At 40.8% G+C, this 27267-nt stretch overlaps 2 protein-coding genes across 3 annotated transcripts; one reads left to right on the forward strand and one right to left on the reverse strand.

Annotated features, from left to right (window-relative positions):
* The first annotated feature begins 4416 nt into the window (after positions 1-4416).
* zhx2a (zinc fingers and homeoboxes 2a) lies at positions 4417-23724 on the forward strand. Of its 2 annotated transcripts, none has more exons than XM_061289904.1 (13): positions 4417-4818; positions 14000-14356; positions 14770-15471; positions 16563-16775; positions 16922-17188; positions 17450-17665; positions 17743-17827; positions 18404-18589; positions 18836-19242; positions 19694-19934; positions 20002-20170; positions 20403-20522; positions 21635-23724. In XM_061289904.1, the coding sequence occupies exons 2-12, from the start codon at positions 14276-14278 to the stop codon at positions 20518-20520; spliced, it is 2685 nt and encodes an 894-aa protein (XP_061145888.1). In that variant the 5' UTR covers positions 4417-4818; positions 14000-14275; the 3' UTR covers positions 20521-20522; positions 21635-23724. The 2 variants fall into 2 exon arrangements, with proteins under 2 accessions (XP_061145888.1, XP_061145889.1); XM_061289905.1 differs by lacking the exon at positions 21635-23724 and adding an exon at positions 21119-21541.
* On the reverse strand, positions 23434-27058 carry derl1 (derlin 1). Its single transcript, XM_061290075.1, has 8 exons — positions 26714-27058; positions 25866-25977; positions 25585-25649; positions 25394-25420; positions 25006-25101; positions 24856-24908; positions 24644-24754; positions 23434-24079 (listed from the first exon to the last, which is right to left on the reverse strand). The coding sequence occupies exons 1-8, from the start codon at positions 26864-26866 to the stop codon at positions 23929-23931; spliced, it is 768 nt and encodes a 255-aa protein (XP_061146059.1). The 5' UTR covers positions 26867-27058; the 3' UTR covers positions 23434-23928.
* Positions 27059-27267: the final 209 nt, after the last annotated feature.

Raw genomic sequence — 27267 nt, forward strand, 5'->3', positions numbered from 1 at the left:
AGGGAAGCCTCGCAGAATTGAATCGGATCTACTAAATGGAAAAGGAGAAGCGAACAATTCTCTCTCGGTCTCTCCATTTATCAATGGTCGCTGCAGCCGATTGTTTACTTTTCACTCGTAGCTTGTAGCATATGGGTGACATCATGCAGTGAAAGGAAACTCGATTCTTTCTTTCATCTACACATAACTGCTTCAAACAACAAGGCGCATGTATGTCGGAATAGTTATGATTGTCCTATTGCCAACTTTTAATGTTATGTGTTCTGTTGTTATATTGTTAGTCTGTTATATGGTCTGTATTGCGCTTTGTACAGCTACAGCTGTTGTGAAAGCTTTAATGCTCACTATGCTATTAGTAATTAGTAATAAAGAAACCACAGAATGAAAGAAGAGAGTATCCAAACAAAACATTTTTTTTTTTTTTTTTAAAGATAAAAATCGCTGGGGATCTGTAAACTCCCCGGGATGGACGGAAACCCATTTCCTGTTTCGCGTTAACGTCTCTGTTTGGGTCAAGTCAGACACATGTCCAGCCTGTTATGCTTTGTTCACTCAGGATGCAAAATAACTGTGGCGTGGTGTGCCTTGCGCAAGGTTGATTGCCCTTCATTTGCTTGTGCGAGCATTATTAGAGTTCTCAACTCTGACTCGAGGGCACCGTTGTTCATTAATTCCATCGATATTTTACAGACTATTTTTGACTCGCTCTGTACTAAGGGACAAAATGCGGCCCTGTTCAACTCAATATGGGACGATAAATACGATTACGGTTTTCGAGGGACAGTTTGCAAAGAAAAAGAACCAATTTCATCATTTCCGAAGCAACAAGGATGACACAGCAACAACAGCTCCTTTATTCTTCTAATCCGGGACCGTCAATAAGCACACAGCTGCTTGTGAATTTGGCAGCCTTATTGGGGAATGATTGACGGTTGCAGAGTATTCTGTGAGGTTGTTTGTGATACTGGTTAGTACTCTGCACTACTAACGTGTATTTTCCGGTTTTGATTGCCGATTCGAGCTTTTGGGGGAGGGGCGGAATGACGATTGATGGAAGCGCTTTTAAAATAACTCGGATGAATATGAGTTGGCACAGTGATGGGACGTCAAATGCTTTGTGTGGCGGGCTCCATCTAGTGTGGAAACTGAGAAGTGCAACAGAGTTGAGCTCAAGCTTCTTGTGCGGGCCATATTCAATTATGTTTTCAGAATTTGCTGCGGGCCTATACAAACTGGACCGCGGGCCGCAGTTTGAACACCTCTATTTTAAAGCATACAAAGCTGTCAGGGTGGTGCTTACTGTCTGTGATTAAGTGTTGAATAGGAACTCACCTTTTATTTCAACTCCATACGACTTTACTTAGCGACTGCCCTCCTGACATGCAATAAAATCAACTTAACTCCCTCCAACTGCGTGCCCTTTCTGGGGATTATCGAAGTAACACTGCCCCCTAGCAGTGTAGCGTGTGAAGGATGTTACTTCAAATAAAACAAAAGTTGAAAAATATCCCATGTCACAAAACTCAAAAGAACTAGAGCAAAAAGAGGCTGACATTGAATTTGAATCCATCTGAAGGATACCATGGCACTAAAGACCATCGTACTTTACACTGTTCTAAATGTTTAAATGAATTATCCATTAATCATCTTTTCTTGCATCAATTCATCTGTTGTTCCTCCTTTGCTGAACTCATTTCCCCTCCTCCGCTTTCGCTGTGTCATGTTTGAACCTGAACGTGGGAAGGCCAGTTGATTTGATTTTGTGTGGGATGTTTCTTTAATCGCAGCTGACTATGTTGTCTGTGAATGCATCCTTATCAAACTGTTTCTTGACTACTGTCCAACACTCTGAGCCAAAACAACTCACTGGGGAAGCATATACATTACACAAGTGTTCAGTCTCCCTAAATCACCATGCTTCAACAACCAATTAAAAAAACTGTAATAAAATTAAATAGTAACCATATGTTATTCTTATAAGAGTATTTCTGCATAGTTACCTCAACAATAAGTACGTTTTGGAAAAACATTTTTGGGGAAAATAAGAAAAGTTGCAGCAGGTAGCTGCTTACACTCCCCTAAATAAAATTGTGTTAGTATTCCGTCTTTCAAATGTTTAGATTCTAATATATCATTGTGTATCATAGATGCAGAATTGGATACCACAGTATTATTTTTACATTCATTTCTAGTTCCTCTGTGGTCAACTTAAAACAACCATTGAGCTGTCCATTGAGCTGATCAGATACTGGATGGTATCATGAGATGTCTTTCCTTAAGGCATAAAGCTCCGCATTGCACGTAAACCAGTATAATTCCAAAAGTCATTAGTGAAAACTAATACTTTTCAATTAGTGCTAGTCTGTTGCAGTGAGCTGGGTAAATGTGCAAAGAGGCGGGTCAGACAAGGTTTGGGTATGTTCACAGATGCATGCAAGATGGCACCGTTAAAAAAGGGCAGTTTGCACCGTTGTGGGCGTGGACACAGCCGATTGATTCACCACTGATCAAAGCTGCTTCTCTGATCATCCTTGAATTCGTGAAAAAGAAATTGATTTGCTTGAGTTCGGGAAATCGAATTAAGCCTACAATTGTTACATTTAGGAACTGCAGACAAGTAAATGGTGTAAATTTGTCCAGTGAGATGCCAGATCTGTCCTAAGAAGGAGGCAATTGGACAGCGCCTTCCACCCCAATCATTTGTGTTTGTGCGTGACACCAACCTCCTAAGATCTAATAAAGATAAGAATAATTACAATACAGTACTTAATAATGATTGATATTTTCATAGATTGAGAGGTTTTCGATGCACGCTATTGTCATATTTATGAATAAAATACGAAGACATCAACTTTCTACTAGCTCTTTTGATTTGCTCTATTAGAACAACAGTAGTAGTGCTTTCAATGCGGAACTCCCGGTAAATCAATTCACACCTTTTCTAAAATAAAGTTAATTTCATTAAGAAGAACTATTTATTGTATCGGCCAGGAAACATTCAGCCACCCACGCTTCTTCTGATTTATTTGGCAAACTGCATCGGAATAAATCCTGCAGCAATCTTTTAGCACCATCTAGTGACCTATGACTTCCATTGCAGATTATCCAAATTTCTTTTTTCTTCTTTTTTTTTAATCCTGATAGAGAAAGATAGTTTCAATTCAAATTTAAATGTGCTCTAAGTCAAGTTATAAGATGAAATGATATACATAATATACAAGAAGTGTACTTTTAGAAGCTAATACTGTACAGCATGTCTTTGGAATCTACTGAATGTTGTGATGTATTTACTTTTAGAAGCAGTATTATGCATTGTACTTAATATACTATTTCCAGATCTACTGATTATTACATTTGAGAGATCAGGCAAACATTTATTTAGTTTTACCACTCCTACAGCTTTCAGACTTATTTGAACTTAGTAAAATACACTTCAGGTTATAAACATAGGCCTATATTCTCTCTGTTCTGCTGAAACAACAGCTATGACTGTTGTGAACTACAATCAAATTCAGAACCTCCCTACAGTACTTTAAAGAAATGCTGACTCAATATAAATTCAGTAGGGCTCTGAGGTCTGTACGCTCTGGTCAATTTGTGAAGACAGAATTCCAAGCAAACATGGTGAAACGACACTTAGCTGTTATGCTGCTGGCAAATTGAATAAAAAGCCGACTGAAGTGATGTCAGCTCCAAGTGTAAATGCTGTTAACTCCGGATTTAAAAACTAAGCTTTTTTTCTCCATGTAGGTGATTAATAGCAAATTGTGGTCACCATTTCTTCTCTTCCTCCTCATGTGGAAGGCACTGTAACGGAATACAGTTATTTTTTTGGGGGGTGTTATTAATATGTAACGCCGGTACATGTACATATCCACACCCAAGACTGATTGTCAGGAAGGAATGAATGATTTTTATTTATTTTTTTTAAACGGTCCTTTTATTATATAAAGGACCAAAACAACCCCAAAGTGCAATAGGTCAACAACAATCGTAACACCATCATTTGAGTTTTAATAAGTTATCTTCGGCTTACAGAATTCCGAAAATGCAAATGATATATACCACATAAACAACATGCTCTGACAACAGCAGTTTTACCAGCATGAGCGTTAAAAACTAAGTCCAGAGGAGGTCAGTGCTGCGGGTTGCGGGAGAGGTTTTCAGGCACCAAGTATTTGTGTGCGTATGTCACGCACGCACAGAAGGGGGAGAAAGTCAACATCTGCCTGCAGACCGCGAAACGGGGGCGTGGTGCGTGAGGGGCGAACATCTAAAAAGGGGCGTACCCCCAGAAATGGTTGTCAACTTGTATTTCATGACGTATTCAGACCCCTCTCGAGAAAGGACGTGGAGGGGGCGGTGCTTGGTTCTGAAAGCCACGCCCCTAGATGATTTCATATTAAATGAGGTCGGAACAGACGAGTGCAGTCATCAGTACTGTAACAACACGGACTTCATTCACCTAAACACCGGTCGTCATGCTTCAAGGATGCGTCGGTACATCCTCTGTTACCCTGGCAGGAGAGTTGTTCCACTTTCTACCGCCCTCCTGTGAACTTTCCACGGCCACAGCAGAACGCAGCGGCTATGGACGGATACCGGTGCCCCTGTGCGGCATGCAAATACGTACTCTGACGTCGGCGATCATGTGGCTTTTGGCGTAGATCCTCCTTGTGATCGCCAATTTTTCTCTCTGCTGTTGCCTGTTGTCTGCCTAGCTACTGGAGCTACAGTGTTTTGAACAGCTTTCGCGCAATCCATCGCTTTGGGATTGTAAAGCACGATACCCAGGCATCGGGAGTGAACAGTGGACAGGTAAGAAATAATCCTAGTTTTCATTTAGCGCTGAAGTCGTGCAAGTCAAAAGTGGATGTATTCGTCTGTGGAACCATTCTCTCCTTCTCATCTTTTGCGCGTCTTCTAAACAGCTCAGCGTCTAAATATTCAACTTGTCTCCCTACGTGAACTTTGCTTGCCTGCTTATCTCCACCTGCGCGCTAAATGTGTGCATCAAGTTTTGGGACATTTTGGGTGCCCCCCCTCACCTATGTTCGAGTTCTACTCTGAAACGCCGTCGCCGAGTCGTCAGAAGGAAGGAAGCCAGGCAAAAAGTCGGGGAACTAGAAATGTCTGGTCGACTTTTCCTCCTCCTCCGTGTGTCGACATAACCAGCAAAACATGGCCGTCCTCTGCCGACATGTTGTTACGTCGCTGGCGAGAAGGAGGGGAACGTTTGGGAAGCGGGAGAGCATTTCCCCGCGCCGCTGTCACACCTCAAGCGGGGACATAGCGTTCGGCTTGACTCCCCCGTCGCTGCATCCGTCCAGGGGTCTGAGTGCAACTTTAGGAGTCCCCTGTTGTTTAGCCACTTCGAATTGTGATGGAGGCGGCGTAACGCGGCCAGTCGGTGACGCCTCCTCCCAGCCGGCCGCAGGCTGAGGCTCACTGAGGCTGCGTGCAGGCTCCCTTACTGGAGCTCACTTTCACTGCAGTGGTCCGCTGCAAGACGCCAGGCGCGGTTCTCTCTGTCCCAATGTCAACTTTGGGGGGCAGGCCTATTGCCTCTTGCGTCAGATAACAAATTGTTATTATTTGGTTGTGATGGGAGCTTTGCATCGCAACACTGTGTGAACGTACACAATTTAGCTTTTTCTTTTGATACATTTCTTGTTAAATCTGTCTGTCATCATTTTTAAGCCGATGCCAAGACAACTTCATCAGTACAACAAATTAAAAGTCCTGCTTTCAAAGATTATTTAACTTGGTATAATCAGAGAGAGTGTCAGTTTCACAGAGGCGTTGATTTCAATATTTAAATGTCTAGTATTTTGACTCTTGCCTAGCCAAAGGAGATAAAACGGAGAATATCGGAAAGCAGCGATGATTAGCAAAGGTTTGCACAAGGCGTGAATGTAGATTTTTCATCAGGGTTCGTTCAAGGTCGCAAAGACGTTTGCTAGATATTCGCCAACAGTTTTAATAGTTGTCAACAGTTTTTCTTGTCGTAAAGAAATAACCATTTGCAACTTTTTAGGAACCTGACGAAATAAAATATTTCATAAGAAATTAGATCGCCATTGTACCTAAGATACAATAATTTATATGCCTGTAATTATCTTGGAAAGCTTAAAATAGTGAGTTAGAACAACAACAACATAGCAATCACGCTATTGGGAACAATAACAATGAGATGATTTACCCCCAAATCATTTGAGCAAATTTGTTGTTTTAGAAGTGCGCGTCAAACCGGTTGCCCTTCGTCTTAACCAGTAGCCAAGAAGTAGCTTATTTCCAAAAAGTCGGTGGTGCCTGCATTAGACTCTGAAAATGTTCTTTGTGTTTCGGCCTGTCAGTGAATGTATACTGATTGTGTTCTTAATTTAAGTCTTTTTGAGGTTGTGTTGTAGCACTGCTTTTTATGCCATGTCCATAGTCCTTTGTAATGTTTTCTAGATTTCTCAGTTCTAGAAACTAACATAGTTATCATACTGGTAATTATGCATCGTTCCGTGTGCAATAGATTTGACTAAATGTACACACGCCACGGAAGCTTTTGCTCTGCGTGAGTGTCGGATAGTTGTCTGGATCGTTATTGGATATGACACGCTTGGCTTTTGAAGACGTATGGTGTACATGTGCCAATAGCCTCCTCACACTGGGATGACCTAAAAATTCCATGTTTGTGAACACACACTACTCAGCTGCAGCACCCAGTCAGCCTGAGATCTAAGCGGGTTTGATCACAGCGCAGTTAACCTCCTGTCATACTTTCTAGTACCTGCAATTCCTCCGGGTATAAACTTGTCGCCTCACACTCCTGCTCTGTACATGTGAAGAGCTATCCGGCTCATGTTTGTTCGCATGTTCGCCAGTGTGTGATGTAGCTAATCGAGGATAATGTATCATTTAGAGTGACAGCGGGCTCGATTCTATTGTTGCAATAATGAATCAAAGAAGGTCTCCTAGGAATCAAAGTAAAGCGTGATTTGTCTGTACATTCTATTTCAGCACGAATGTAGACCAAATTAGCACCTTTTTATTTAGCTACGTCTGTTGTAAGTACAAAAAAATAATAAAAATGATGATGATGACAGATGTATTTTGTGGAGGTGGGGGTTGGAGTGATGGCGGAATTGCTCAAAGGATTATTCACAAGCGTACAGATGTCACGTCGTCATTGCTACACAGAGCATTTAAGGTCAACTTCAAATAGTTTATTTTTGTTGATGGTAACGTATCTCACGGCCGTCAATTGCCATTCAAAGCACCATTCATGATCAAATTCCATGTAACCCGCTTCTTACCCCCAAGTCAACTGCAGTACAGGACCTGGAACAGGATAAAGCTGTGTAGAAATTGAATGAAAGAACCCAGACATGAATTGTTGTTGCTGTTGATAACGCTGAGAAAGCCACTCTGCTTCCCGGAGGAGTTTCCTTCTCTTCTTTCAGCGGAGTGGAAACGGGAATGACTGGCTCTGTCAGGTTTGTGGGATAGAACATCGCTATGCATGAAGAGCCGCCATCAAGTTTTAATCCAGAAACAGAATCAAAGGACATTTCATTAACTATGTCTTATTTGTTGTCTGACTTCTGCTGCAGCTTTGTAATTGTTTTGTCATGCAAATCTATTTGTTTGCAACTTTTGTATATTCATAAATATAAGATATAGTGTATTGAATGACAGGGAGGTTACCTGCTGTGATTAAACCCACCAAATAAATTTCAGGACAATTTTTTTTAATTTTTTCAAAATGTATTCATTTGTTTTACTGTATTGTAAGAGGAGTTTGGTGTGGAAAATGGTTTCCTGTTACAGAGCCATGGCCCGATCCCAGGCCCGTCAGACAGAAAACAAAGATTGTGAGCAAGGTCTGAGCATTCAAATGGTCTTCTGAGGGATTGGATAAAAATTCACACTCCTACTGCATATCTTGTTGAAAGTATTATCAGAAGCTATTATAGCTGCGGGTGGGAGACCAACTCCATATCATCTTCCATTTACAATTGCTGTAAATGTAATTACTCATTGTCCCAATATTTATGCATCTTTTTTAATAAATGTCATTTATGGAATACAGAGCACAACTAGATGGGCCTGAATACATTGTGTGAGCGTGTGTTAGTTTAAAGGCTTGTTGATAACTTTTTACTTTGGTGATGCAGTGAAACAATAATGTTGTGTGTTTGTGCTGATTTATTCTGTTTTGTTATTTGTGGCTGTCTTACAGTGTTGTTTTGTTTTTGTTTTGTTTTTCAATTGACATCAATAGCTTTCAGCATCTGCTGACTCTACATAAAGCATTCAAATCATGTTTCAAGCCGCCCTCGGTCTTTACACAATATAAGTCATAGCACATTTGAAAGATGAATCTGCTCGGCACTGCAATGACATCACCAACAGTGACGTGATTTTGGCTCAGTTTTTCAGATGTTGTTTTGTGACTAATGCTACCAGAGATGTTATGTCGTCCCCTGTTTTATGAGGCAAGTTGGTAAGAACCAGATGGAAATGTCTTTGTTTTGCAAGGCTGAAAGATTAATTGTATTTGCAACATAACCATAATTTGATCAAATGGGATTTGCTCATTGGAAGTGGTTAGGGGTTAGGGTTCTGACTTGTCACTGGGAACTAAATGGAAGGGTTCAAAGTAAGCAGCTCCATGAAAGGTGTAATGCTTACAAGACTGAGCATCATGATTAGACCTTTACGAAGCATTGAGGACATGAATAGATTTTTGCCATTTCCTGGCTCCCAACTTTGTTGGAACAGTTTGGAGCTGGACATTTCCACTTGATACATTGCACCAGTGTACAAACCAAGTCAAGTATGAAACTTCCCTGGCCTGCATCGAATCCTGACCGGATAGAACATCTTTGGGAGTGAAGACTCAGAGCCAGGCCTTGTCCGACATCAGCGTGTGAACTCACAAAGGCGCTTCTGGAAGAATAGTCAAAGATTCCCATAAACACACTCCTAAGCCCTGTGGACAGCATTCCCAGAAGTGTTGAAGCTCTTACAGCTGCAAATGCTGGCGATGGTGAATTAACGTCCTATTGAACCCTGTGAATTATGAATTCATAGTCACTTCGGGAAGAGGGGGTGGCTCAGCGGTGGAGTGGTTGTCTCCCAAACAAGAGGTTGGAGGTTTGATCCTCAGCCAGTGACCATGTCGAAATGTCCTTGAATAATACTTTGAATGGTATGTCATCAGAATGTGAATGAGGAGGCAGTGTGAAGTGCTTTGAGTTCCAAAGGTAGAAAAGTGCGATACCATTCAAGCATGACCATGACTTAAATTGTCATTTAAGTTGTGCGTGAAGGCAGGTGAGCCACAGTTCTTCCAAAGCATTGCGTGGTGCAATGCAATGAATTATTGAAGTTAGCGTTAATTTTTGTTTTTTATGTGTCTGTTTGTGTTGTCTGTAATTTTTTGAATGTGTGTCTTATTGAACGGTCACATTTATGGCCAATTTTTGTTGCAGTGTTTTGGTATTTCGGTTTCGTTCTATGCTCTAGCTCCTAAATTAAACTCTTATGGGCTATTTTTGTTTATAGTCTAAACAAATCAGGCATTTAAAATGAACAATAACCTGAAGAAACAAGGGTTTTGCATCCCCCCCCCCCCCTCACTATCTGTACGGCGGTGAATATTTTGAAATCCTGCTGCTATTTCTTTAACAATCATTGCAGTCTTTTTAAAATTTTGGATGAGGCAAAGGGAGGCATTGACAGGCTCATTGCACTGCATCACGTCAGCCACGGGCAGCGTAATGCCACCCCAACCCCCACCTCCCCTGATAGTGTAAAGAGAAGACAATTCCGATGTCGGGAAGACACAGAACAGGACAGGTGCAGAGATTTGACCACACGGTAATGGGGAGACTCATACATAAACTTTTTTCTTCAATGAGCAATTTGTCTCATGATGTCTCCAAATCCATGAGCGATCGTTTTAGATGTTGATGACAATGTTGTCACGCTGACCTAATTTGAAGGCTGCTAGATTAAAAATGGGCACCCCTCCTCCCGCATCCCTCTTTCAAGTTTCTTTTTTTTTTTTTTATTCACTGCCAACGTTGGAATTTCCCCGAGTGGGACAAATAAAGGAAGATTGTATCTTATAGCTTAACAAAACACAATCTTCCTACTTGGGGTTATTTATACTTTATTTGGGTCACAAATATCCAAGACCTGTCTTTAATGGTGTGGATAAGAATGCAAAGTTAAGTTAGCTTAAAAACTAACGACGTGGGTCCCACATCACTTGCTATGACTACGACGACCGCTACTTCTATTCTTCTTCTTATTTTTCTATTTATTATTTTGCTTTGTTTTGGCGGGTGACAAATACATGCAAATTAAGTCATTGTCAACTATTGGGTTACATGGTATCATCGGTCTTTTTACTATACGCATATATTGACTACTCGCATAAATAAATCAATCAATTAATCAAGCCTTAATTTAGTTTGCGGCTTTCATACTATGTGCGTCGGTGTATATGTACAGTATACATGTGTGTATGTATATACGTATGTGTGTATATACACTATATATATATAGTGTGTATATACACATATATATATATATATATATATATATATATATATATATATATATATATATATATATATATATATATATATATATATATATATATATATATATATATATATATATATATATATATATATATATATATATTAGTGTTAATATCGTTACACTTTTGAGCTCCCTGTAAAAATATTCTGCGGTTAACATGTTAATCCTATTGAAAGTAAGCCTGCTCTGTTGCTGTGCAGAACGTAGCACAGCACTGATCTCAGTGCAGCACTTTGCTTTGCCCTCGAGGAGCCACGTGATTAGTTTTCAATTAATTCTGTGGTGGTCCAAAATGCTGCCTCATACACTCCTGCTAGAAGTGGTAGCCATGCCTTTCCTTACCCACCACACATGCATCTCCTCTTGCTCTGCATTGGCTAACTTGTTGAACAAGTAGTATGAAGTAGAAACAATAGTAGTATGAAGTAGAAACAATGCACGTGTTTCTACATGCTTTGTAGAAAAATCGCTGTCCTCAAGCAGCAATTTATGACGGGACTCAAGTTTTTGAAGGGGTCAAAAACTTGGTGCCCCCTAGGACCATGTGAGTAGCCCATTAGCTCACCAGTAATGGGACATTGTGGTTTTCGAGTAGTCCTAGAAGTGATCGTTTGAAAACACTGGCCAGTATTTATAGAAATGGCGTTGTTGTAATGCAAATAGATATTTTTCTGTTTCCGAATTCTTGTGATGAATCATTAACGTGATCTATGTCGTCGCCTTAATGAGCTTCGTTCAATATTAGAAATAAAACAAGAACATTAAAGGTAATTCGAGAGCAAATCTAAAGTATCAAACTGGCATTGATCTCCACCCAAAAAGTAGATCTCGGTTTCAAAAAGATATGTGACTCGTGTTCGAGACACAAACAATGTGTTTGAGGTTTTACACATAATGACACTGGTTTACGCTATAGTCATGTTTTTCAGAGGAATCTGTAAGGACAACTCACTTCACTGTGTGGGATGTGTTACTGTGACTCACCCCCACAGTGTATTTATCATCGAGCTGCTCCTATAACAGTTACACTCCAAATGCAGACGTTCTCTCTGGCGTCATCGTTGCCAACTTCATACATGAGACAAGGTCTCGACCAATTTCCCCTGTGCAGTTTTGTTTCTCCTCCCTATCCAGTGTTCATCAGTGGTTTTGCTGCCATCTTCTGATTCCCTCAAAATGACATTATATGGCTCCATTCTCGCATATAGCATTAAGAAAGAAGAAAAGAAAGTCTGGCAAGTGACTGCCAGGCTAAGTATTCATACAAATTGAATGAGCATGGCGGGAGTTGGGGCACACGGAAGCCAAGTGATGCACCAAGGTTAGACACGGCTGGTAGACATGTTTTTTTTCTTTTTGTTTGAGACAGTGAGTGTCTTACTTTTTATTTGAGATGCCTGATGTTTCTCAGGGCTTGAACGTGATAGCTGTTATGAATGATATTATTTGGAGTCCCTTTACGTGAGCATTTCCCCAAATGTCTCAGTAGGTACTTGGAAAATATGCAATATCTGACACTAAAACGGGATTTCTTAGTCAGTTAACACTGAATATCAAAATCTGTAGCAGTTGTGATTACAGGTTACTGATGAGGATATGGCATAAATTGAATTGCTCATCAGATCTTTCTCATTGTGTGGGCAACACAAGTGGGAGGAGTATTGGTCCAGCTCCATCTTAATCTTAATATCTTAATGCATCCCCTTTTTTTTTTTTTTACCCCAATTCCCTTCACAACTCAAAAAGTGTCCTACAGGAATGATCCATCCCTCCATTTTTAATACCGCTTATCCTATACCCTCGACTGGTTGCCAGTCAGTTGCAAGGCACATATAGACACATCAACACCATCAATGAGTGGGAACTGAATCTACGCTTCCTGCACCGAAGTCAAATGAATCCAACTCCCTACGTCATCAGTGACTCATATAAGAGTTATGATTTCTGCCATTTTAGTCCTCGTACGTATAAGTAATAAAACCTCATGAAATTCTAGAAGAGACATTTTCTTCATGGTCATAGCAGATACCAAACGTGACATTTTCTTTGAATGATTTTTCTCATTTTATCCATGGCTCACCTCGTTCTAATACACATTGCGGTCAGACTATTACTGGGAATATAGTCACTGTAGCAGCTGGACTACAGCGCTATGTCCTCAGTTGCTATAGCGACACCATTGTAATGAGTCTGCATTCTAATGACTTCTGGGTCGGTCGTTTGATGAGTTACATTATCTGGGGAGTAACTTTGATTCGCAAAGTTCTGTCACAGCGGTTGCGTCAACTCTTATTTTTCTCATTTATGTAGAGACCCAAGTATTGCCATGAAGGTGGTATGCAAATTTTTAGAGGACATTCTGGTATCAACTTGGCTGTTTTATGCAAACTCACTTGAGACACTGTCTTTTTGATTTGTACTTGTGATTGTGAGAATGATGCGTCAGTGTGGAGCCCCGAGAATATCAATTGACATTCCAGTCTAACTCGCTGCTTCTTTTATAGTTACCCTGGAAAACTTCTATCTTTTCTCTATTCTCATTATTGCGTTAGAAAGTTGTCTAGCAACAACAAAATAAAGCTGATTGCTGCCTTTTGCTTTTGTTTCTTTGGTTCTCTATTTGCAGCATTGCGTTCAGTCATTATACACTTACAGAAAGTCAGGCACCATTTTCACGTTTTATATTTGCACTGCAACAATGTCATCAATTACAGTGATAACACAGCTAGGTCCATCCTGAAGTTGTTAAGAGTTAATGTAAATTTAAAATTCATTTTGTGACAATGAGGCGGCAAATTTTACATGATCTAGTGATCATTATCTCATAATACAGTATTTTGCTGAAAGTACACGTTTCAAATCAGTTTCTATTCATGGTCCATTAGGTTTTGCCTTAACTTAATTGGTCAACGGCGAACAATCAATTTGTTTTCTCAAACAAAGCTTATCTAATTCTTCTTCTAAAAAATTGGCATGCCAAGATGGAAAACTGAGAAATGCTAGATCTCCTCAATTGCTCATCTTTGTAAACAGTCCTGCTCCTGTTCTTTAAGAATTAAGAATTGTCATGCACTGCCTATCTTGTAGATGTCATATCATTCGCGATACTGAATCAGCCATCGTCACACCACCCACAAACACTGACACAAACACAATCCAGGCCAGGGTTTTCATTCCGAACCGGAACATTGCGAGACAAACAGAACTGTCTGTCTTGGTCGTAATGTGCCTTTGTAGTGATGGGAACATTGCTTTCCGCTCTGCTGAAAAGGAAATAGGGCTATCAGGCATATTTAGAAGACTTTCCCATGACTTGTGTCAGGCGACAATGTATTTAACTTTATTTCTTCCTTGCGAAGGTAAAAGCTGATATCTGTTTTTGTTTGTCCAGGTGTTGTCCTGTCATGCAGTTTCACGAGGTCATCCTACTGCAGAGGTGACGCTGTCAGCCAGACAAGCCCAGAACGTCACCCTCTATTGCACCTTTCTCTGCTACTCTCTGTGCCCCAGGGGGCGGCGGCGCTCCTATTCTAAAAGTTTGACCCATCCCAATACACGGTTCTCCTAGCTAATGCATTCTGCCTTTCTTGGTTCCCAGTCGTAGTTTCATTTACAGCATATCTGGTCAAGTCAAAGTGTAGCGAGCCGTCCCTCATTATTCATCATCATGTCGAGCCGACGGAAGGCTTCCACCCCCTGTATGATCCGACCACAGGAGACCATGTTGCCGCTGGATGATGATGAGGAGGTACCGTATTAATGTCTGGAATTTATAAATCCTTACTCTGAGTTAGTTAAATAAATATATTGTGATATTTTATAAATGTTTTTCTTTTGTTATTATCAAAATACCCTACCTGTACAATATAGGAAGAATTTAGATTTTTATTTTTTTTTATTTTTTTTTACATTTTACTGGGCTTATTTATTCATTTTGGGCAAATATACGTATTTCATAAACTTTTTTTTAATCAAAATACCGTACCTGTACAATATAGGAAGAATGTAGATTATTTTTTTTTTACATACTTTTTAACTCTTAATTATTTATTACATTTTGAGCAAATATATTCCAGCTGTAAAAAAACGGATTGCACTGATTTGCAAATGGAAGATCTCATCCGGTCATTTATAATTGTAAAACCTGTCTTCCTCTGCCAGACAACAGAGAACCTTACTGAGGAGGATGCTATGGAGACAGATCCATCTGGTGACCTCGACCTAACGGGGAAGACCTCTGACTCCCCAGCAGCACCTGACATCCAAGTGTCCGAGTCATCAGACACCTCCAAGTCTTCGCGTAAACAAGCAAGAGGCTATGAGTGCAAATACTGTTCCTTCTCCACTCAGAACCTCAACACATTCAAAGAACACGTGGATGCCAACCACCCCAATGTCATCCTCAACCCACTGTACCTGTGTGCTGTATGTAACTTCAACACGAAAAAGTTTGACTCCCTGACAGAACACAATGAGAGGAGTCATCCCGGGGAGAGCAACTTTAAGTTCAAACGCATCAAAATGAACAATCAGACAATCTTGGAACAGACAATAGAGGGCTGCAGCAGCAGCAACGCAGTCATTTACAATAGTTCCAGTGTTACATCTGGCAAAGCGGAGGGCCAGACCGCTGTTCCCCACAACAAAACCACCGCAGTCCAGATGGGGAAACAAAAGGTCATGTCTTCAGATAATAAACGGACGGAGCCTCAGTTGTGTAAACTGAACCCCGACTTGACTAAGAAAGCAATCACAGCACTCAATGTCAACGGGACCGTAATCATCCCAGACTCGGCTCTTCTCAAAGCTGACGGCCTTTCTCACATCATGCCTTCCTTGCAGCGGCCTGTAAACTACACCCAGGTAGGATGCAATACAAAGTCCTAGGTTAGGTGTCAGCAACTCTTAAGCCCAAAAAGAATGAAAGTTTTCTTTATTCTGATTTTTTTCATGGTTTGCCTTATGTGGCAAATAGCTCAATAAATCTTGGTGCGAGGTATCGCTTGTTTACCAGAGGTGAGCATTCCGTCAATACTGACGGAAGCTCTGTCAGTCCATCACTGATGGATGCTCCTTTTGCTGGCAAATGTCGGGAAACGTAAAAAGAAAACTGATTGACTGAACACAGACGAAGTTTCTCCCTCACTGGGTTACAACTAATTTTGGTTTTTAATGCACCAATGAACCATTAAACAATGAGATCAGTGCAAATCGTTAATGGATGGATAAATTACTTAAATTAATCATTTACGTTGAAATTATTTTAGATTGTACATCCCACGCTGTTGTTGACATGGGCCCACTGTTTTATCTGAAGCCAACAATTTCGAACTTGGATTTTGAAATTGGAAAGTGATTTTAAGTTGAACCGGCAAATTGGGGCTGCTGTCTGGCTTTTTTTTTTTTTTTTTTTTCCCCAAGACAGCTGGCTGAAATAAAGCCTCTCCTTTCTCAACAGCACTCAAACACTAATCCATGCCTTTGTTACATCTCTGCTAGATTACTGTAATGCAGTAAATGGACTTTATCTGAAAGGTTCTTTTATTTATTTTCAAATCTTTATCTTGCGGAGGATCAGAGGAGTTGAGCTATTTCTGTTTCCGGACCCTCTTTTTGGAATGATCTTTGTTAACTTAAAACATATTTTGATTCTATGACTCTGCATTGTTCTCATATTTTATGATGACTGCTGCAGTGGTGTTTAAAATTTTATATTTTCACTAAATTTTGCATGCAGCAATGGTTGTTTTAAAATTCTCTTTATGTTGAGTTGAGGTGAAAATAAGGCTCTGTTAGTGAATTTTATTAGCTTCCATAGCTGCTTTCATAATTTTAAGCTTGGACATTTATTTAATTAATTTCACTGCATATTGAGTTTATATGAAGTGTAAAATATCAATATTACCAAATGTTGGGGTTTAACCATAATTAGCAGTCCTTCATTATTATTCCAGGTGCCGAAGATCGCTATTCCTCTCAACACAACCAAATACAATCCCTCTCTGGACGACAACCTGACCCTCATCTCTTCCTTCAACAAGTTCCCATACCCAACACAAGCTGAGCTCTCTTGGCTTACCGCAGTCTCCAAACATCCAGAGGAGCAAATTAAAGTTTGGTTTACCACCCAGAGGCTCAAACAGGGCATTAGCTGGTCACCAGAAGAGGTACAGTACAAACTGTCTATTTGCTATGCCTTTATTTGTTTGTAATCAAGTTGTTTGAGGCCAGCTCAAGACTGTCAAACACACTGGGAGGTTATTGTAATTGAAATATCAATGGACATAACCGTAATCCATTTCTCCCATACCAGGTGGAGGAAGCAAGAAAGAAGATGTTCAATGGTACAATCTCCTCTGTGCCTCAGACCTTCACAGTTGTCACGCCTCAACTTACCACCCAGTCGTCCGCCAACACAGCACCAGTAACCACCGCAGTCTCCAAATCCTTGCAGCCTGCGACCTCACTCCTCCAGTCCGTCCCTTGTCAGCTCCTGGGACAGACCAGTCTGGTGTTGACACCCGTAGCCAATGGCTCTACTGTTACATGTGCACCGCTGGCACTCACGTTGGCTAACCAGGTGCAAACAAAATATAATACAGATATTTAATTGACTCTGGAGCACAATTGTGAAATCATCAACCAGAATTAAAACATGCCGTAAAAAAACGTGTATAATGTAATAGACTCCCCAATATGTGATCATTTTCGGAGGTGGGGGATTTATTCTGGACGGGATTTTACGTTCATCCAAAAAAAAAAAAAAAGCCTAACATCTGATATCTAATTTGAAATGTAACAAAAGCAACTCATGGTCTTTGCCTCCGTTTTTTTCCCGCAGGTTGCTCAGTCACTCAAACGACCCTTGGCCTCTCCCTCAACTGCCTCAGAGAGTAAAAGGCCTTCCATCATTCAAGCCATATCTGCGCCTATCACCACATCCAAACTCGCATCACCCAAAGTGTTAAATTTCACCGCGGACCCCAACAAAACAGCCGAGCAGCTATCAGTGCTGCGGTCCAGCTACATGCAGTGTCCTTTCCCTGAGGAAGAAGAGGTAGGAATAATAATATAACCACTGTTATCGCGATAAATATAGACGAAGATAATCACATGCATTTTGTCATGTGACAGATCTACAGGCTGATAGAGACCACCGGGCTGTCCAGAGGGGAGATTAAGAAGTGGTTCAGTGAACAAAGGCTCCTTAATCTGAAAGGTAACTGGTACCTCATGTCTGAAATTATGAATGACCTCGACCTGTAGGTTTTCATTTAATGCTTTGAAGCTATGTTTGAAACGGTCACGTGCAGTCCTAAAATAACAGCTTCATAATCATTTTGGAACACTGGTTTGGGACGGGGAGGATATTGTCTCTGTTGTTGCCATGGTAACACCATCTACTTTTGGAGGACTGAAAGATTGGCGGGCTAGCCACCTTGACGTTGTACCCGTGCTGCTTTTCATTTCATGGATGAAGCACGGCGCAACGTTTGCATTTAATTTTGTGTTAATGTGCTTGCATTAAACCACTGGAGGAGAGTATTTAGTATATTTTGGCTTTTATGGACAGTAACTCGTGTGTTTGTCAAGCTGTAGTGTCGCAAGGAAGACGTTTTGCTCATAAAATTCCAAACATTGAAGCCGACCGTTCTAATATTTACTACGATCTGAGTTGTAAGAAGCTTGTATACAAGCAACTGAGCTCATTTATGACCTACTAAACTTCTGCTATCATTCTAAATGTCAATTTCTGACTAACATAAATACATTTTTTGCTCTGTACCCTTTGAAGGTGTTCCTCCGCCCCCAGTATTGGTGAAAGCTGAAGTGACTCCAGTACTGAAAGATGGACCTGTAAGGAAAGCGGTTCCAAGCCACTTCCCCCTGCTGGAGCGGGTGAAGGGCAAAACCTCTGAGCAACTCAATGCACTCGAAGAGAGCTTCCAGAGAAGCAGCACTCCAACAGACACTGAGCTTGGTACAGTTTCACTGTCAGACTTGTATGTGGGCCTTGCGCTGTGGCAGACGAACAGGAATTGCTGAATTATTGAATAGAAGTGATGCCTTGCGAATTTGGCCTGAGTAAGAAAACCTCGTGAGACGTTGAAAATAGAGTTCATAGATTAATCTAAAAGAGGAAAATCACAGTGAGCTTGTCGAGACAGTATTCCTAGTTTTTAGTGGAAACAGCTCACCTGACTCCTTGAACTCTGTTCTGCTCTAGACCAACTGGCCCAGGAGACCAGGCTATCCAAGACTGAAGTGGACTGCTGGTTTTCTGAGCGCAGGGCGCTAAGGGACAACATGGAGAAAGCCTTGCTCAGTGTGACCCCGAAGAACACAGATGACAAAGGCGACAGACCGGGCGTGTTGCTCAATGGCTCCTCCCATCGCGAGCAGGATGGGAAACTGCTCCAATCGTCAGCTCTCCCACCCTTCCTCTCTTCTTCCTCATCTTGCTCCCCTCCTGTGCTCGCAGCCTCCTCGCCTCATCCCCCGACCTTGTCTGCCTCTGCATCACCTCCAATCCTTAATTCGTCCTCCACCTCGTCCTCTCCGCATCCTCCCATCCTCTCGCTGTCGACGAGCCCGGCTCCCATCCCGAGTGGCTCACTCGCTCTGCTGCGTGAGGTAACACTTGATGGACTGACTGCCTGAAATCATGCCTGAAAAATATGTCATTTTTAGATGGTCTGCTAATGATTACTGAGTTTTTGCGTGGGGATGAGAAATTACTTATCAGGGTTTTTTTTAACAGAAAGTAGCTTTTTCTTGCTAGTTTGGATGTAAAGAAGTTAGAACGGACAGTGAATGGGTTTTTCAGGCACGTTGTGCTATGTGTAACGTGAAAAGGCCTTTCAGACTAGTGCCATGAAATCTTGCTCTATTTCTTCTAGTGTAGGCCACATTTTTCTGCGGGTAGAGCTTATTCTGCCATCTGCTGTTTGTTTGCGTGTAATACTAGAGTGCAGTTTTGTGAGAGCCAGTCAGATTTTATTGTAGATGGTTGAGGACTAAATGAAATTCAATTGCTTTCTTCTATGGAATATATTGCTTTTGCTCTTCTGACCTATCTTGGCAGATGTTCTGCCGGACCCAGTGGCCAACACCCGAGGAGTACAGCCAACTGGAAGGGCAAACAAGCCTGGGTCGCACTGACATTGTGCGCTGGTTTAAGGAACATCGCTCAGCCTTGAAGAACGGTGAGACCATGGCCTGGTTGGAAGCTTACCAGAGCCAAAAAGAACAACAGAAATCTGGGCAAGAGCAAAATGGAGACAGTTCTGACAAACAGCAACAAAGTGTATCACCAGAAGGAAAAGGTATATTACATTGGATCAGCACGCTTTGTGGAGTTGTCCCAGTTTAACCGCACAAACTTTGCTGTAGTGGAGGAAGCTGGCGAGAAGAAAACAACAACAGCAGCATCTATGGAGAACTCCAAGCAGTCCAATCCAGACACAGTACAATGGTTGACTGAAAAACTTACTCACAGTGTGCCGGACCTCAGCCAGGCCAGGCTGGACCAAACCAGCTCTAGCATTGCTGAAAAGCGGAGGTGGGTATCTTAATGTCAAAAAGGAAATCCTAAAAAGAAATCCGACGGATGGACAGTTCCACCTTACAAATGAGACAGTTCTACCTTACAAATAATAATGACACTTTCAGTATACAAAGTTCTATCCGATGATGTAATGAGGTCATGTATCAGCTCAGTTTCATGCACATTGAATATCGTTGAAAGTGTCATGCTGTGTTGAAATTGGTGCATTATGTACTGCGTTTGTCAGGTGGGTTCAGGTGACAGTAGCTGTGGGCGAAGAGAGCGAGGGAGGATTACAAAGACAGAGACTGGCGGCAGATGCTGATGTTTTGACTATGGAGCAACCTGGGAGGGTTACTGGCTGATGGTAAGTAGATTTATTTGATTATAGTTTGGTAAATTAGTTAGTATAGTTTGTTTGGTAGATTGTTTGTTGTATGTAGGCCTTTTTTAAAATTACCGATATTCTGAGCAATTTCCCAAAAATATTTTGTCCACACTTTGCACTGTTAGCCTAGCCGTCATCCAATAATATTTATTTTGGGCCGTGTTCTTTAATGAAGCTAAAGCAAAGCCGTTTTGTGTATAGTGTTGTCACAAATGCTTCGTTTGTAACAAAAAATGTATTTCTTCTGAGCTGGGAATTTGTCAGTGCAGCAGCAATTGCACATCTGTATACATCTTACAAATTATAATCCGCATGAATGAGGCAAGTTCAAACTGAAGTGGATTACTTGGTCATATCAGCGCAGTGGTTTAACAACAATTATAGGTCATTGAAATATGTTCATGAAACATGGCATGTTCAAGTAACCCAATTAGGGGGTGGGGGGTGATCCTTAAAGTCTTCTTACTCTTGTTAGAGAAGTCTACTGTGAGCACCCTGTGGTGGCATTATAAAGTTTTGAAACAAGAATTGACTGCCGCCATCTTTGGCTTCAGAGTTTTCCTCCTTTTCCCTAGATTTCACACAGAGAGGGGTTTATCCTCCTATGACCCGCAAAAGGATTATCTGTCTGTCTGTCTGTGATTGGCTGTGGCCATGAATGGGGGACTGGGCCTTTAAAATGCCACAGCTGCAGTTTCATCCGTCTATCCATCCGGGAAGTTATTAGTGTCTAATTAACTGTGATTGGTCCTAATAATGGACAGTTTGACGGCCGCCGTCGTTGCAACTTGCTGTCATTAGTGTGTGCATACACACACATACATCAACATACAGCATGCTATTATTGGAGGGAGGCACTGGCATTCATTTAATAATGATGTTGTGTAGTGTCAATCATTGTTTAAGAGGACATTTGTTGTACATATTTTTCTGGCAATACACTGTTCAAATCTGTAACTTCTTGTACTTAATGTCTCAAATGTTATTTGAGGAAAAATGTCAACCTGACTGACCGTTAACAGAAGATAATGAGGTTAATCAAACAATAGCTGGGACTACCACCTCTTAATCATGTCTAATTTCTTTTCTAGCTCATGTGAAAGCATACACGAGTCACAAGGGTCCTGTACAAGATGCCAAACGTGGAAACAGGGATGTATCTCCGTGTGGTCACCAAGCAGATTGGACATCTGCTCGTGTGTCATGTGGTGCCGATGCCCATGTACTGTAAGGAGTGCCAAAGCTGGATTTTTGGGGTGTCATGGTGGTGGAAAAAGTATCTTTGTAAATATTTTTTCTGTATTGCTAAAAAAAAGAAAGTTTGTACAGTTTTTTTTCCTGAAAGGGCATGTTTTGTTACTTTTTTTAAAAATGCGTGCCCAGTACTTAGAATGTTTGTGTTCTTTAAAGCTTGAAGTGTAAAATAGCTGTTTATTTGCTGAAAATCAAGCCTATTTTGGAGGAAAATTGAACCTGCTTTCTGCTCGGTAAGAGCTTTTTTTTTTCTTTTTTGTATGGAACTAACTTGTACTGTAAGGCTTTCTTGTGCTCAGCGACTTCGTCTCCAGCTCGAAACTTCCTCTTGCAGCGTCGGCCCTTTAGTCCTCAGACTATATTCTTCAAGGAGAGGGAATGGATTGTGGGAGTACAAGCTTGGCCTCGCCTCGCCTCACTGCTGGAGACGGAGCCACGCGTTTGCCACAAAGAGCCACATGTGCAGACCAAGACGAACTGCATTAGGCCAATGAATGATAGAATGCACTAACTTGTAACTTTTTGAATCAGCTGTTGTGCTCCTGCATCAGTACCTGAGGCAATAACAGTGCAGAATGTTTCTCTGTTTAAACACGTAGTCTGTCTGATCGCACCATGCTGCCTTTTCAGGTCTTTCCGCATCAACTGATGATGATGATGGTTCATTTCAATGGAAAAACAACTTTTTTTTGACTGAAATTAGAAAGTTGGGGAGATTCATTATTGGCGATTAAGTGTCGAAAGCAGTTTCAAGTATGAATCTTGTTCAGCCGTGAATTGTGAACTCGTCCGCTTTCGCCTTTCTGTGGTTTGTCTTCGCAATGGACAGCGGGGAAGTTTAGTTTCAAACTCATTGACAGTGTACAGTTGGTTCAAACGGCAATTTCTTTTAAATGTACGATCAAACCTGTGTTAACTGCCTTAGAATCAACGTTTTTGTTTCACTTGTTCTCAAGATTTAAAGGGACGTTTATTGTTTTTGTCTTATTGCATCGTCATGCATCATTTGTGCAAACGCTGCTATAGATTCAAATGTCACTTCTATATAATGCTGGTTTGAAAAGCAGAATGAACATGTTTCCGCTGCTTACGTTTCATGTTAAAGCGTCCGAGCGTATTCTGGCTTCTGGTTGGCTTCTAAGAAATACTGCCTGCATTTTCATTTTCTACTTTAAATCTCCTCTAACCCAATAAATACGCAAGCTGTTCAAGCAAACAAGCTGTTTGAAAATTTGAGCTGTTGAGCAATTTAGTTATTTTCAAGCAGGGGTCTCAAACTCAATTTACCTGGGGGCCACTGGACTGGGCCGCATTTAAATGAATGAACATTGAAAAATTCCCCATTTCGTCAGTGTTGCTTTTAACCCTCTGTCGTTGTGTCTGGAGTAACGCGTCTGCCCTTGAGCTTTGAGTGTACCCCACCTCTCGCCCATAGCCAGCTGAGATGGGCTCAGGCTCACCCGCAATCCAATGTGGACACGCAATGGAGATAATACGGTTTTGAGAATCCTCCTCAATAGTGTGTTATGTCGCCAGAGGAATTTGTGGCTTTGAGAAAATAAAAAAATAAAGTGACATAAAAAATAAAAGTATAAAATATAGTAAGTATAAATAGATAAATAAACACACTCAGACATCTTTTTGGTAACTGTTGTATTTACAAAAACAATAATCACTTGTGGCATTAGGAAGTCTGTAGCAGACAACCAAAACATTACTTCCAGTTGGACATGTATGCCCTACACAGAAGCATTCATGTTGACAATTCCAACAGTCTTATGATATGCTATCTGAAAGGGTGGAGAAACTCACGAAGAACCTAAGTCAGCTATGGCATTTCTCTACCTGTCAGTCTGCTGTCAAAGGGTGAAATAAGGCAGTAAACCAGAGTGTAAGAAAAAGGGTTGAATAATGATTTTTTTTTTTTTTTTTAAAAAGAAAACATTGAAAGTCATCAAAACAGCAGTCTTATTTTCCTTTTGGAGTTAAAATACTTGCCACCTTTACTTTTCACTTAAGACTTAAATTAACTAATTTGGAATTCCTCAAATAGAAGAAAGGGAAGTAACCATTTTTTTAATCCAAGTGTAGTTGCTCAAAGTAGGCAATAGGTTGCTCTTGTCATCTTTTGTTAATCCCCCAAACGAAAGCCTTGACCCCAGTTGTGGCGCCCGCCACCGCGGGCGCCCCCACCTCCTGCCTGCTCCTGAGGTGCTGCTCTCATAGTGGGAGGGGCTCCAAAGCCTGACACTCCTCCTCTCCGATTAGGAAAGAGCTGATACCTGTGGACGAGTATGACAATTACAAAAAATGTTTAGTTTACAAAGACAATGGGAATTCATTTCTCATGTAAATTGTCATTGCAGTTGTGCAGAACTGTATAGCATACTGAGACCCAAATCTATTTTTTTAACCTCTGTTGCACCTACTGCAGTTAACCAAAATATCAAAAATAGCTCTCATTATGATGTGGTATCGTTTTGTATCGCCGCACATCAATACAAAATAATGAAAACATTTATAATTTAATACCCCTGTTTAGGGCTAGCGAATTAATCCAAATTCAACTGTGATTCTGATTTTGACTTCTCACAAAAATAGAAGAAAATCAATTAATGTGAAGTGGCACTGCGTAATTTCCTACATTGTGAAAGCACTCTGAATGCACCGTGTGGATTGTGCACAGCTCTTGTATTTGAGCTCAATAGATTGTGCAACTAATTTAACCTATTCTGCTCATCAATACTCCCTTGCTAATCTAAAACATGTTGACACATTTCGCTTACAGAAGTGTATAAGGGAAAAATATTTCTTTAAATCTGTGTTCTGCAAATAATAGAACTTACAAGAACTGTGGCGTAGAAAGGAAGGAGCGTCCTCCTAGGTCCATGGGATATTTGAACATGAGAAAGAAGTAGAGGTGACCCACCAGGTTCCCAATGAGTTCATTCACAAACCTGCCCAAAAACAGCAGAGAAGCATGTTGATCGATGTCTGTTGTCAAAATATAGTGCTAATAAAAAAAAAGATGCCGTGACAAAGGGAAGAGGTTACTTACGAGCCTCCGATGATAAAGTTGAAGATCAAGATGACCCAAGGCAGATAATGTGCCTAAATAGAACATATTATGAATATCCTGGACACATTAAACAAGGCTGTTCATGAATAAATACATTGATGCAATTTGAGTGGTGAAACAAGATGTTACCTTGAATCTTGTTCCAAACCAGAAAGACACAATTGTGTCTTTATTGAACTGCGCCCAAATGTACAGCACAGACATGATCAATGGGATCATCAGCAGCTAAAGGAAAAACAACACACTGTAAGTATGCAGGTAAACATTAACATTATTTTCTGCTAACACTGAGCATCATAACATTCTAGTGACTTCATGGAATTTCGACTTGTAGCCTAAGAACACGTTAAAATTTCTTTGGACTGTTAAATTTTAAGGCTCGATACAAATATTTACTTCATGACCGACGTACTATGACTTAACTACTTTGTGAGACTAGTGCAGGGTAGTGACACGCTGCCTTCCGACATACATACAAATCCACGTTTAATAATGAGGCTTTTTAACAACCACTTACCTGCATGTCCATGAGCAGCCCAGTTATCTAGAACAAAAGTCAAGGACAACCACCACAGAGGGCACTTTGGTCACAGCTGGAGACTTGCAAATAAAAAATAATTAAAAAAATAAATTACACCAGAATGACTATGCTGAGGTTTGGTGCTACTTTGTCTGCATGGGAAAAAAAGACAGTATAGGAAAGGATACAACAATGCAGATCCAGTTGAAGAGGAGCATGAAAACATAGTCAGCCGGTCGCCCATCAAACGCTCCTTGAAAAAGAAAAAAAAAGAAATACAATACATAAAGAAAACACGAGTGAGTGAGTGAGTGAGTGAGTGAGTGAGTGAGTGAGTGAGTGAGTGAGTGAGTGAGTGAGTGAGTGAGTGAGTGAGTGAGTGAGTGAGTGAGTGAGTGAGTGAGTGAGTGAGTGAGTGAGTGAGTGAGTGAGTGAGTGAGTGAGTGAGTGAGTGAGTGAGTGATCTTACCTGTCTCTAACCGAGTTGAGTAATTGTAGAGAAAATAAAGGTTGACTAGGAACAGGAAGCCAGTATTGGGGTACACTGGGAAATACAGGGTGGCAGTCACTGGTCTCCACAGCTAAAAATAGAGCAATGAATCTAATTGAAACACAATCCAAAAACATAATCCAAACAAACTGCTTTGAGAGGACACAATCTCCAAGTTAGTATTCCCTGGGTAAGTGCTACTGCAAAAACGCCAATGTTTGCCACACTGTAAGAAACTTGATAATAAATTCTGGAATTACCCACAAAGGTTGCATTATTGGAATACAACCCTGCATAATAAGAACTTGATGCATGTCAAGTGAAAAGAAACAACACAATGAAAACATCTGATTGCATCTACTGGGGAGGTACAGCTAGCCATGGCACTGGTTTGTGACATCAGCAGGAGTGCCGCAGTATAATGACCATTTTGACGAGAGTGGTCTAAAAGTAGTTAAACATTTCACGTCGCACTGAAATGTGTCTTTGTTCATCTATCAACGCCAGGAACGTCGAGTAACTAGAACAATGAAATGCAAAGTAGCCTTTGATGTGAATCCGATTTTCAGGACAACACAAAAAGCCCATTTTGACACACTACGTTTTGTTATTTTATTTGAAAGTGTACGGATCTGTAGAAATAACTCAATTGTTCAAATTCTGTCTGTTTCGATCTTTATTTTTTTTATTCACTTTACCCGGAAGTTTTTCGGCTAGGCCTATTGGGTGAGCCAAGCTAGCCACCTGCTAACGCACTGACACTTTGGTAAACACAAACATTCCAACATAACCTTGGATCCCTCGAGGAAAACCCAAGAAACACTCACGTGAAATCTCCTTAGGAACAACTCAGGCCTCAGTGCAAGGTTCATGGGATCAATCAATCCCAGTTTGCCTATGAGGGGAACAGCAATCGAGGCAGCAAACCAGCCCCTGGTGATGAGGGGGATGCTTTTGAACCAGTCCCCGATGTCTGACATCTTCCATATAATTATTTCAACAAACTAACCATAAATTTCAATGTCTGATTAGAAGTTAAGTGAATTATCCTGATAACGCCAGCGCCCATAAGCCTTTCATCAATACCACTTCAAAAGTTTACATGACGTGGCTAACCACAACCGGCTAGCTATGCTTGTTGGTTACAGCTGTAACCACGTCATCCTCCTCCGGCTAGGATTTTCAAAATATATCGTTTGCAGAAAAAATCCAATTGAACAAAGGTTAGACACGATTTATGTAAAACTAAGAACAAATATCCTTATTTGAATATATAACATGACCTGGCTCATATCATTCTGAATATATATTAATTATATAATATATTAAAAAATATATTATAATATAATAAATCATTTTATTTTGAAGGCGCATCCATTAC

Source organism: Syngnathus typhle, linkage group LG10, assembly GCF_033458585.1.
Source record: "Syngnathus typhle isolate RoL2023-S1 ecotype Sweden linkage group LG10, RoL_Styp_1.0, whole genome shotgun sequence".
NCBI classification, from domain to species: domain Eukaryota; kingdom Metazoa; phylum Chordata; class Actinopteri; order Syngnathiformes; family Syngnathidae; genus Syngnathus; species Syngnathus typhle.